The sequence below is a fragment of the Bos indicus x Bos taurus genome, chromosome 21 (assembly GCF_003369695.1).
Source record: "Bos indicus x Bos taurus breed Angus x Brahman F1 hybrid chromosome 21, Bos_hybrid_MaternalHap_v2.0, whole genome shotgun sequence".
NCBI classification, from domain to species: Eukaryota; Metazoa; Chordata; class Mammalia; order Artiodactyla; family Bovidae; genus Bos; species Bos indicus x Bos taurus.
In genome coordinates this window covers 33372631-33384617 of record NC_040096.1, presented here as the reverse complement: position 1 = coordinate 33384617, position 11987 = coordinate 33372631, and the positions used below count along the sequence as shown (strand labels likewise).

General features: G+C 57.9%; 1 protein-coding gene across 3 annotated transcripts; it reads right to left on the bottom strand.

Annotated features, from left to right (window-relative positions):
• Positions 1-75: 75 nt before the first annotated feature.
• MAN2C1 (mannosidase alpha class 2C member 1) lies at positions 76-11677 on the bottom strand. Of its 3 annotated transcripts, none has more exons than XM_027520752.1 (26): positions 11527-11677; positions 11147-11272; positions 10370-10493; positions 8968-9038; positions 7723-7900; positions 7227-7416; positions 6042-6148; positions 5776-5886; positions 5321-5413; positions 5076-5192; positions 4753-4848; positions 4514-4659; positions 4032-4155; positions 3585-3706; positions 3370-3455; positions 3074-3248; positions 2785-2894; positions 2511-2643; positions 2190-2294; positions 1924-2080; positions 1691-1834; positions 1217-1326; positions 1035-1114; positions 768-916; positions 578-687; positions 76-504 (listed from the first exon to the last, which is right to left on the bottom strand). In XM_027520752.1, exons 1-26 carry the CDS (start codon positions 11625-11627, stop codon positions 378-380), a joined length of 3192 nt encoding a protein of 1063 aa, XP_027376553.1. In that variant the 5' UTR covers positions 11628-11677; the 3' UTR covers positions 76-377. The 3 variants fall into 3 exon arrangements, with proteins under 3 accessions (XP_027376553.1, XP_027376551.1, XP_027376552.1); XM_027520750.1 differs by having other exon boundaries at positions 2511-2605; positions 2785-2882; positions 3093-3248; XM_027520751.1 differs by having other exon boundaries at positions 2511-2605; positions 2785-2882; positions 3093-3248; positions 11170-11272; positions 11527-11649.
• Between the last annotated feature and the right edge of the window lie 310 nt (positions 11678-11987).

Below are 11987 nucleotides of genomic sequence, written 5' to 3'. Positions count from 1 at the left end.
ATTGAACCCATGCCCCCTGCATTGGAAGCGCATAGTCTTAACCGCTGGACTACCATGAAGTCCCAGAACACCATCTTGTGTCATGGTCTTTTAGTCATCTTATGGTTACCAGTATCCCGGGTCTCTCTCATGGGGGCTGCAATCCAGACGCTGCATGCACAAATAACCTTAGGTCTTGCCCCTGCACCCAAATACCTGGGGTAAAAACTGTCCCCTCAAAGCCTGAGGATGGGCCCTGAGGGGATTGAGCAGGGGCTACCGGCAGGGCTCCTGAGCCAAGGGTTTATTAAGAGGTAACTGACCCTTGCATCAGGCTCAGGAGGCAGAATTGAGGCGCTGCCAAAGCCTTCCACAAACAAAACCCCACCCTCAGGGACTCAGTTCGGTGGGGGCTGCAGAAGGAGCAACAGGGATTGCACTTGGAAAGGAGCAAAGGTGAGCTTCAGGCGGTTGTCCCGGAGGAGCAGGGGGCCAGTAGGGTCGCGGCGCTCCAGGAGGTCACAGCTGCAGAACAGGAGGTGGTCATGAGGGCCCTGCAAGGGCAAGACCCCCACTGCCACCCCACGCCCCAACTCACAGGACAGCCTCTTGAACCGGCAGCGACGTGTGCAGCCAGCAGTCGCTGTGACTGCCGTGGGCCTCGTAGAGCCGCAGCAGGAGCGTGCGGCCCTGGGGGCTGGTCTCCGCCTGCGGAGGAAGGTGAGTGGTGGGTGGGGCCGACACCAGGCCCCGCCCCGAACCCGCCACCGCCCCATCCCGCCCCTTGCCTGCTTGACCGTCTCCAGCACCACCGCGGGCGAGGACACTGAGAAGGCACTCCAGGCGGCGGCGGGCGCCGGGCCCGGGGCGGGCAGCGCCAGGAGGGGGAAGTTGAGGCTGTAAGCAGCGGGGATAACGCCAGCATCCTGGAACGAGCCTGGGAGCAGACCGGAAAAGGGACGTGTGGTGGAACATGTGGTCAGAGCGCCGGACTAGGGGCGTTTTCCCGTAGCGGAGGCCGAGAAGGGCAGAGGGGTATGGGGCGTAGCACTCACCCTTGTGCGGCATCAGCGCGTAGGTGAACTCGTGGCGCCCCATGTCCACGGTGGCGTCAGGGGACTTAGGCGCCCGCAAGCTGGGGTGGGAAGGGTGGGAAAGGGACAGACCGGAGCTGCTGCAGTTCTATCCTGGCAAGACCAGGATCCCATACCAGTCCCTGGGGCAGCCCCCCACTCACAGCGAGAGGCTGAGGACGTTGCCCCGTACTGATGCGCCGTACTTGCAGTCATTGAGCAGAGCCAGCCCAAAGCCATGCTCTGACAGATCCATCCAGCGGTGGGCCCACACCTGGAGCGTAGATCAGAGACCCACTTGGTGGTCCCCCTCCTCCGTGTGCTCCAGAGCTCCTAGTCCTAGACTGAGGGATGCTTTGGGACCTCACGACTGATTGAATTCCAGCTCTTACCTCGGGAGGCCCTGGGCACACCACACAGCCTGTCTAAGCCTCAGTCCCTCATCTGGGAAAGGTGGATTAAGAGTACTTACCCCACCAAATGGGCATGAATATCAAACTGAACATAAAGCATTTGGCACAATGCCTGGCATACATGCTAGGAACCATCACGTGCCTCCTCACCCCATACCACACAACTAGTCGTTCCCCAGCCAGGGAAGAGCCAAACCTTCCACCCCACACCACCCCATGGCAGACCTCAAATCGAGCCCAGTCCCAAGAGGTATTGTAGTGGGTGGGCCGCTGCAGATGTCCAAACTGGACCTCATAGGTGGCCTGGGGACTGCGCACACGGGCAGGGAACTCCACCTTCAGGAACTTGTGGGCCTCGTGCCAGTGCACCTGTGGGGGGTGGGGGTGGGGTACAAGGGGCTGGCCCCTCTTCACCAGCCACACCCAGGGAAGACACCCACCACCCTGCCCCCTGCTACCTCAGTGTGGAAGCGGACATAGGGGCAGCCAACGTCCAGCACAACCTCCTGGCTGAGCCGACTATTAGGACTGATCTGTAGCAGGAACCAGGCGCTGCCCCGCACGCCACCCTCAGTGCCCACTGCCAGGGTCCCTGCCTGGCCCAGCACTGGCTTCCTGTGGAATAGAGGGGAGAGGCACTGAGCCAGGACAGCCTGGCAGAGTGGGCCCAGTACACTTGTTCGTATTTCTACCACTGCCACCCGGAGTCCTGCCCACCCCGCACCGTGTTTCTAGGTGGTAGTCCATGACGTCCCATGCGTCCCAGTACAGGGGGACGTCGTCAAACAGCACAAACTGGTTCCCCACGGCGCCCTCAGCAATGGCCTCCCTGGAAGGACATGGACATCAGTACTTTATAACCGAATGACTTTGGTCTCCCCAGATGTTTGAGGTGGGTGGGGTGGAGGGTAGGCCCTGTTCCATGTGTGGGTCCCAGTCCAGAGCCACTCGTGGGCTGCTGTGGTCAGCTGTGGCCACGGGACAGAGGGAACGAGAGGTCTGGGGTCCACCTGCCAGGCAGTGGGAGAGGGCAAGGGGTTAGCACCTGCCGGAGGCCACCAGCACCAGGGATGTCAGGCGGCCAGTTGGGTCCAGCCTCACTCGGATGATGCCGTTGTCCAGAGTCACAGAACCGTCAGTCTTGGTGGGAGGGGGCCTTGAGGCTAGGTCTGCAGGAGCTTCCCACAACCAACAGCCCACCCGACCCCCAGCCCCAGCTCTGCCTCACCACTTGCTCCAGATTGGGGGGCTCAGCACTTCCACATTGTTAGGGACAGCCCAGGACAGCCCCCGCCCCACCGCCATGCGCCGGCACTCACCTCTTGCACTACGAACACAGGCTGCTGGGGCGGCAGGGGCTGCAGTGAGGTGGGGGTGGGGGCAGGAGCATAGCCCATGCCGGGGACGGTGACCAGGGCTGGGGAGGAGCCTGGGCGTCAGTGCAGCCTCCCTGACCTTTCAGGAACCATGCTTGGGCCAGGGTAGGGTTGGGTATAGGGGCTGAACACTACTCCTCCTCTCTAGCCTGGGGCACCCCAGGGCAGAGACCCCCAGGAGAATGTCCCTGACTCTCAGTTTGGCCTTGATCCCTCCTGCCACAGTAGCCACTCTTCTCCCCAGCTCATACCTAAGCAGTGGGCCCCGCCAGGCCGGGGCAGGGCCAGCACTTCGGTGCGCTTCCAGGGCAGCGTGTTGACAATGAGAAGGCCCTCGGGACCTGGCTCCCCAGCACACAGGGCTGCAGCTGCAGCACTGAGCAGTGTGTTGCCATGGGAACGGATGTCTGGGGAGAGACTGGTTGGTTATGAGTGGGCAGGGGATCGGGGTGACCCCTGAATGTCCCACGGGGGACATTCTGGGCACTGCACTGGATGCGAGAGCCGTGGAAATGTTGTCAGCCTCACCTTCGTAGTGGCACATGGCTTCCTCTGCCACCAGCTGGATGCAGCTCCCAGTCACCACATCATGGAACTGGTTCAGGAGCAGGAGCCTGCAGGGGCCAAGGGCAGGGCTGGGAGGTGTTTGAGGTGGGTGGGGTGGGGAAGGCAGGGAGGCTGCGGCAACCACAGAGGCGTCTGGGTGAGGTTAGCAGGTGGCAGGGGACAGAAAACAGGCTGACCTCCAGAGATCCTGCAGCAGGGCAGCCGGGTAGAGGAACTGGGTGCTGCGGGCCAGGGCCAGGCTGCTGAGCAGCTCCACGTCATGCAGGATCCGCTCACACTCCCGGTTCCCCTTCTTGATCTGAGCCCAAGGGAGGGGGGACTCAGTCTAGAGCCTGGGCAAGCATCCCAGGGTCCCCCTGCCAAAGCCTCTTGCTTAGAACCCCTGATGCTCTCCAGGAACTCCTGGATAAAGCCTCATGTGTTATCTGCCCCCAAAGCCTGCCTCCTCTCCCCTCTGCCCAGGACACTCCCCCCTCAGAGATGCTGAGTCCTGCCACCTCCAGGCTCCTGAGCACCCAGCTCTTGCACTCCTCTCAGCTCTTCCATGGAACACAAGCCTCTTCCCCCGGTCTGGGCCACTGTAGGGTGCCCCCTCCTCGCTGGCTCAGCAGCCAGTCCCTGACCTGGGCATGGGTGGTGTAGGTGCCGTTGTGTAGCTCCAGGAAGAGCTCCCCAACCCAGGTGCACAGCTGCCCCGAGTGGCCCTCCAGCGCTGAGAAGAGTCGCTCCGGAGAGGATAGCTGCACCCTGAGGGAGACTGCAAGCTTGGGTCTCCCGGCCTGGGCCATGTGACTTACCCTTCTTCCATGAAAGTGTGACAAGAGGTCCAGCCCCGACAGAAAGGAGCCACCCCTAGAAGACTCCCTGTCCAGACAAAGGCAGGTCTGGACCCTTCCTCCCCCAGGAGAGTTCTGCCTCAGTGGCTTTAAGCCCCTTCCCACCTTTGGCTTTTCTCCCACCCCACCTCCAGGGTCGAAGCTGGGAGGTGCCCATGGTCTGCAATTGGCGGGAACAAGGTTGAGGGGGGGCGCTGGGCCCAAAGTTTGAGCAGAGGAAGGGCTCAGGGCAAGGGCAGAGAATGGGGTAGAGTGAACCCAGGCCTGACCTGGGCAGCCCGTCGGTATTGCATAGCCGCTTCAAGCGGTCCACCATGGTCTGGGTGGGGCCACCACCTCCATCCCCAAAGCCAAAGAGGAAGGCGCTGTGGTTGGTCCGTCCCTTGTCCCGGTTTTTGGCCACTGTCTTCAGCACCTGGGCAGGTTCACACCGGTCAGCTTCGGCTGGATACCTGGCCCACTCCAGCCTGCCTCCTTTCCCGACCTTGGCCACAAGATGCCCTCTCACCTCCTCCACACTGCCCTGCATCCCATAGGAGTCACCGGGTGGGAAGTGGGCCAGCACCTGGGAGCCATCCAGCCCCTCCCAGAAAAAGGTATGGTGCTGCAGGCAGGGAGACAGGTGGAAGAAAGAGGCCAGAGTCAGGGCTGAGGCAGAGCCGGGCCTCCCTCACCTGCCCCTCCTGTTGTGTGACCCCGGGAGAGGCATGCCTTCCCTGGGTGGGGGCTGGGTGGTTTGTCCAGGACCCCTCAATAATAAGCCTGGACGAGATGTTCGGGCCAGGAGGGACCCAAGCCTGCTCCAAGCCTGGCCCCCTGGGGCCTGCTCACCGGGAAGGAGTTCACCAAGTTCCAGCTCAGCTTTTGGGTGAGGAAGCGCTTGATGCCACAGCTACGCATGATCTGGGGCAGCTGCGCGGAGTAGCCGAATGTGTCTGGCAGCCAGAACTGCAGGGAGAAGGCATCTGCGGCACGGGGACCCGGGAGCTCGGCAGAGCGGCCCAGCTGCAGCCCCTCCTCACTCAAGGGCAAGCTCTGGTCCCCTCTGCCTGCAGGTGCAGCAGCTCCCCGCCTACCTCCGAGCACATCTTCCCGAACTCCTGACGGAAGAAGTTCTGACCCTGCAGGAACTGCCTCACCATGGACTCTCCACTGGGAAGGTTCCCATCCTGGCCATGAGGGAAGAAGGGGGCCACTGGGGTCAGCATCAGACAAGATGGGCAGGGACTCAGGAAACCACCCCATCCAGAGAAGCCAGGGCTCTGACACTGGGGGAAGCCAGTGCCCTGGAAGCTTCGATCTCCTCACTTCAGCCTAACCGTCTGTCTGCCAGACAGGAGGTATCTGGGGCCGGGTCACACAGATGGCCCGTCACAGTGCTTGACACCCCCACCCCCCTGGGAGTCCCGAGCCCTAGGATTCCAGGGACTGATAAGAGGGCATGAAGGACCTGCAGAAAGTCACCAGCACAGCAGAGGACAGAGTCCTTGATGGTAAGGCCTGAGGCTGAGGGGCTGCAGACGGCACTCACCATTTCCACCCAAGTGCCCCCCACGGGCACAAACTGCCCGCGGCAGGCGAACTCCTGGAGCCGGGCATGCAGGCCAGGGTAGTGGCTCCTCACCCACTCGAGCTGCTGCGCCTGTGGGGCAGATGGGGTGGGGGCTGGCCAGGAGCAACATGAACCCCACCCAGGGCTGAGCGCCTGGGGCTCAGGGGGTGGGCTGAGAAGCCCTGGGAACCCCACACTAGCACCCCCTGGGCTCCAGGTACCACTCACACAGCCGTCCCTCTGACCTGGGAGCAGGCAAAGATGAACTCGGGGTTCCGCTCCATGAGCTGAACGACCGTCACCCAGCTTCGGGCACATTTCCGCACAGTCTCCTTGAAGGGCCAGAGCCAGGCTAGGCGGGGAGGAGGGTGAGGATAGAAGGAGAGCAGCCAGGTCCCCAGCCCCTCACAGACCTCCAGCTGCACCCCTGTCCCCTAGCACCCAACCAGGCCCCTCCTGGGCCACCAGAGGGTCACCGTAGCCTTCCTCCCATCCCATCCCATTCCCTGCTGAGTCCTGTGGCATCTCTCCTGAGCTGTCACTTTTACATGGCTGGAGCTAGTGGGGCAGTTTTATAGTCAGGAAGCTGGGGCCCCAGTCCCTGGATTGGCCTTATTCTGGGGTTTAGAGAGGATCCTTTAGGAAGCGGCAGGTGTGGCCCCTCCCCTACACACCCGGAACACATCCTGGAACAGAGGGCACCGCTTCCCTGGATGGACCCGCCTGGGCCAGCTGTCCTGCCTGAGGCACTGCTGCCTTCCATAACCTAGGCCTCCTAGTTCCTTCTTTACCAGCCCAGAACTCCACATCCCACGCTTTGGCACAGCAGAGAAAGCCCTGATTCTGTGGCTCAGAAACTTCAGCTGCATCAGAATCAATACCTTGGGAAGTTCATTAAAAATGTTATTTCCTGTAAGCCTGACATTGCAGACTCATCAGGTTCCGAACTGAACTCCTGATCCTCCCCAGGAAGCCTCCCCCTGTGTTTGCATCCCCATCTCAACTACTTCCACATCACTCCTGTCCGAGGACTCGGGCACCCTTGTCAAATTCTTACTCATCCTCATTCTGTTCAAAGGTCACCTCCTCTAGGAAGCCCTTCTTGAATCTGCCAGACCCAGCTGGGTTAAGTGCCTCTCTTGGGCTCCCCAGCTCCCCATACTTCCCTCCATCATGGCAGCAACTGTCTCTGCCTATTTTGTGATCATCAGTCTCAATAATCCTCCCCCCAATATCTAGCATGATGCCATCCAGGGCACATTTAGCAAAACCTACAGTCCATTCCCCTTTCCCCATTTTACACATGGGGAAAAACTGAGGTCCAAGAACTTGATGTGGATCACACAGTGCTTTCAGGGCGCAACAAGGTCTTCAAGACCACTCCTGACCCCCCCCCCCCGCTGAGCCAACCCAGCCAGCTGCTGCCCTACCTGTGTCAATGTGGCAGTGCCCCATGGCATGGATCGTATGCTGGCTTTCACCCCAACGTTGGCCAAAGAACTTGGAGGCCAGGGCCTGGGCCACTGGGAAGGTCTCAGGCTGGGCAGGGTCACATACGTTCACCATCTGGTTGGCAGTGTATAGGGCCTGGAAGCTGCGCTGGTTGTCCTCTCCGAGGCCCTGCAGCAAGGTTCTGCCCCTTAATCCCCATCTCAAGCAAGCAGAGGCTCCAGAATCAGACCCCAGCTGATCTCCCATGGGTTCTCAGCAGAGTTCCTCCCTACAACCAACTCTGTGTCCTGCTGGTCCTGCTGCTCAGCACTGTCTCCCTCTTCCCCTTTACACAGGGAAGTCCTCTCAACACTCAGGCAGGCACAAAACACTCTCTATTCTGGATTCCCAGAGCCCCAGCTATCCGACCCAAGAAACAGCCTGCCTGAAACAGGGCTCGAGAGAGTATCCAGGTGGGGTGGAGGTGTTGAGTACCTTGGCGATGCCTAGCAGGAGCTCCAGGTCCACTAGGAGCTTGTAGACATCCCGGTGGAACACGGCAAGCTCAGCCCGGCTCACCTGGAACATCTTCTCTGGATCAGGGGCTGCGATCATGGATCCCTTTCCAGCCCCCAGGAGCCCGTTGCAGGCTACTTCCACATAGAGGGTCAGGCTACAAATGTGGGGAGGCAGCCTCAGGCCAAGGGACTGGCAGAGGACTCTGGGGCTTGGGGAAGGAGTACCAGAGAGGCACCCGACAGACCCCTCCTCATGTGCCCTCAGGATCTACCACCCAGAGGATCTCAGTTATGTCAGGGACGTATGACAGAGGGCCACGGTGGAAACAGCAGACTAAACCCACATTCTGCCTCGGCTGAGGAGGGTAAGTAGCTGAGTTTGGAAGTGTGTGAATTATGTTGTTTAGACTTATTTCCAAAGCTGTCTATACAAAGCACTGCCTGGGTCTCAGAACCCTCTTAGCACGTTAAAAACATGATTGGATCTCCCAGGTCCAGCTTTCAGAGCAACGATCTGTCAGCCAACAGAGGCAGGCCATTGTTCGGAGCAGTGTGGTAAGCTGTGGTGCTGTTCTGCTCAATCTTCAGAAAGCAAACATGACTTCCTTCAGGAAGCCTTCTGGGACTCTTCCCCTAGTGCTCTCCTTAGTCTAGAACAGATTTCTCCCACTCAGAGTGTTGTCTTTCAGAGCCCTCATCAGTTTGTAATTGTATATGGACATGTGAGTCCCCCTTGCTATCAAAGATCACATCATTCACCATCATAGTCCCCATGTCTGGAAACATCAGATACACAATGTTTAATAAACACTGAATATAATAAAATATAACATCTAAGCAGAGTTTTTTGATGGTGTCATAAAATGCACAATATGGAATTTTAAAAACTCAGGATGCAAAATATCAAAGAAATACCACCTCAGCTAGTGAACGCCACCTCTGAAAAAATTTCTGGGAAGAATTGAGCTGTTAATAATGGATATCTCTAGGTGATGGGGTAATGGGAATTATCAATATTTACTTCTTTGTGCTTTTTTGCATTTAATGTAGGAACTAAAATGCTATCTTTTTGGTCAGAAAAATCCTGCTTTTTAAAAACAAACTATGTAGAAGATGGTGGTGTTGAAAGTGGATGTGTTTCTCTGGACCTCGGCGGCTCCTCTCCCTCTGGCGCCCCCTTCCCCTACAGCACTGGTCAGCCATAGTCCAGGGACTCACTCACCTCCGGGGGTCTTTCTCCCCCAGCTTGTCAGTCAGAATGTAGCTGGTTTTCTCTCCCTCTTTGGTCAAACCCTGGTGAGGAGCAGAATGAAAGAGACAAGGCCTGAGGCTTGTGGACAGTTCTGCTGGAGTACAAGCTGAAGGGGGCCAGGCCCCTCTGTTGGACCTCCAGTACTAGCTCCTCTCTCCCAAGGCCAAGATTGACAAATCAGGGACCTCTGGTAGCAAGTGCCCCCCACCCCCCAAGGCAGTCGGCACCATGACCACCAAATGGCACCTGCTGACCAGCAGAAAAGCCACTGGTCTTGTGGGGTCTTAGGTAGGTGTCAGGTCCTTGGTGGCTTCTGATGGCCTCTGTACCCCTGAATAAGCATTTGAAGGGAAACTCTATGAGGTCAGGGAAAGGTTTGCTTCATTCTCCACTGTACCCCCAGTGCTTAGCACAGGGACCTGTGCAGAGAGGGCACTCAGGAGATATCCACTGAGCCAAGGAAGGGAGGGAGGGAGGGAGGGGTCTGCTGCCTTTCTGCACAGGAAGAGCAACAGTCCTAACCCAAGACTGAGGGTTAGTCAAACTGAAATGGAAGCTGTATGAATCCAAGCAAGTGTGCTAACCTCTATATATCTCAGTTTCTGTCTGTGAAAAGTGAAAGTGTTAGTCACTTAGTGGTGTCTGACTCTTTGCAATTGCATGGACTGTAGCCCGCCAGGCTCCTCTGTCCATGGAATTCTCCAAGCAAGAATACTGGAGTGGGTAGCTTCCCTTCTCCAAGGATCTTCCTGACTCAGGGATCGAACCCAGGTCTCCTGCACTGCAGGCAGATTCTTTACTGTCTGTGCCACTGGCCATAAAAACCTATCACATAGAATTATAAAGGTTAAACCTGATAAAGTTGGATACATAGACAAGGCACTTCATAGTGGCTCTATCTGGGCAACTGGGGGTGAGGTGGAAGGACAGACCCATTATTTCAGGTAAAGAGACTTTGTAAACTTTATACTATCCATAACTGTTTCAAAGTCCTCCTCCCCATCTGCCATAAGCATCTATTACATATAATAAAAACTAGTTTATTAAAAATAAAAAGTGATACAGTCTGAAAAGCCACTAGTCTGGCACCTAGCACCTAGTAAAGGCTTAAGAAGTCCATCTGCTGTACATATTATTGTATTTGATTAGTAACTAGTTTCATTCCAGAATGGGAGGGTGACCAGTCAGTGGCAGAGTTAGCTTAGCATTATGTTGTGACCTTAAGTGATCCGCTTAAATATAAGAAGGAACAATTACACAGGGGCCTAAGCAAAAACTCATACCACCCTGCAGGCATAGCCACTCAGCTGTGGCTTTGCCAGAGACCAGGGCTGAAATGTGGCCACACCTGACCCAGGGCAGGGCTCCTCACCTGGACAGGTTCCCCATCACGCCACACCAGGCCTTCTCCATCACTTTCCCAGCGAAGATGAACTTCCTGACCCACCCATGCCTCTGGGATGGTCAGCTCTACACGGAACCAACAGGTCCACCATCTGCAACAGAACCACTAAGATGAGCCTAGGGGTCAAAGCCCTGTCCTTTCGACATACTTCCTATGATTAAGGGTCAGCAAGGGCTTGAGACTTTCTGCCAGAATCTGCAGCACCACAAGATATTCAGCTTTGATCAGCAAGAAAGAAGCGATGGAGTGTGCAGCAAGGTGAGGGAATGAGGCAGAGAATCAGGGGTCTGTGATATGTCCTAGAGTGCCCTTCCTAAGGGATGTCACCGAGCTGGGAGAAGTGAAGTGGAAGTTGCTCAGTCGTGTCTGACTCTTTGTGACCCCATGGACTGTAGCCCGCCAGGCTCCTCTGTCCATGGAATTCTCCAGGCAAGAATACTGGAGTGGGTTGCCGTTCCCTTCTCTAGGGGATCTTCCCAACCCAGGGATCGAACCCAAGTCTCTCGCATTGCGGACGGATTCTTTACCATCTGACCCACCAGGGAAGCCCGTGGGGAGAAGTGAGGAAGAGAAAATTCTTCCATGAAGGCTTGAGGAACCAGGGAGCTATCTCCAGCAAAGGGTGCTGCTCTGCCCCAAGTGACTGTCTAGGGCAGAGAGCCGACAATAGGGGTTTTTAGGGGCGGCAAGCAAGCTGGGAGGTGGGGCCCAGGGGCTCCGCCCTCTCTCTGGAGCGTTACCCACGTGGGTCCGAAGCTGTCGCCGACCTGCGCGGGGCGGAAGTCCTGCTGGACTGCCTCCTGGTAGGGAAGTCTTTCGGGCGTCAAGAAGCTGGAAAGCTCGGCCACTGGGCAGCTGTCTCCGAAGAGCCTGGGCGGGAGGGGCAGGTTGGCGCGCGCTCGTGGGCCATCCGGCGGGTGGGGATGCGCGTTCCCTCCATCCACCGCCGAGAGGGCTGCCCCACGACACAGTCTCTCCCCACTCCCTCCTCCTGGGCCCCAGCACTATCTGAGGCGGATATTTTGTCCCTCGGTCCATGTGGCCGAAGCTTGGGTTTCCCCCGGAAGGGAAGGCTAGAGACTCGTGGATGCGGCTGGCGGGTGCCCTGGGCAAGGGGGCCACACCTGCCGCGGAGATTACAATCGGTAAAGTAGAGCGGCGACACGAATTTCTCCACCCGCTCCAGCGTAGTGCGCCAGTGCTTCAGGGCCGGCGCCGCCGCCATCGCCGCGCGTTCGCTCCTCTCTCTTCTCCCCGGAAGGCCCCCGGCGCTGCCGGCGCGGTCCACGGCCTGGAACCAAGGGTTCCGGCGCCTCAAAGGCGCCTTCCAGGCCCGGGCAGCTTTCCGTGGAACACCAGCGGCTCAGTGAAGCCCCGCTGCTCCGAACTTTTGAGCAGCAAGCTTAAAGCTAAAAGCTGCGCTTCTGAGGCTTTACTCTTATCTCGGTCCGAGCTGGTCGCCACTGGGCAAATCCTTAAGTAAAACAGAAGTCTGACGCTTTGATTCTGAGAAAAGCCTAGTACAGAGACTGACCGAAGGCACGATTGGTGGGAGCTTCGGTTGTGCAGATGCAGGTCACCTAGT

Coding starts and splice junctions, on each gene's coding strand:
- MAN2C1 (XM_027520752.1), bottom strand. CDS start 11,627: ATGGCGGCGGCGCCGGCCCTGAAGCACTGGCGCACTACGCTGGAGCGG. Junction 3,249..3,369: donor AGCCATGTGCCACTACGAAG/GTGAGGCTGACA, acceptor GTCTCTCCCCAG/ACATCCGTTCCCATGGCAAC. Junction 2,081..2,189: donor GACTACCACCTAGAAACACG/GTGCGGGGTGGG, acceptor TCTATTCCACAG/GAAGCCAGTGCTGGGCCAGG.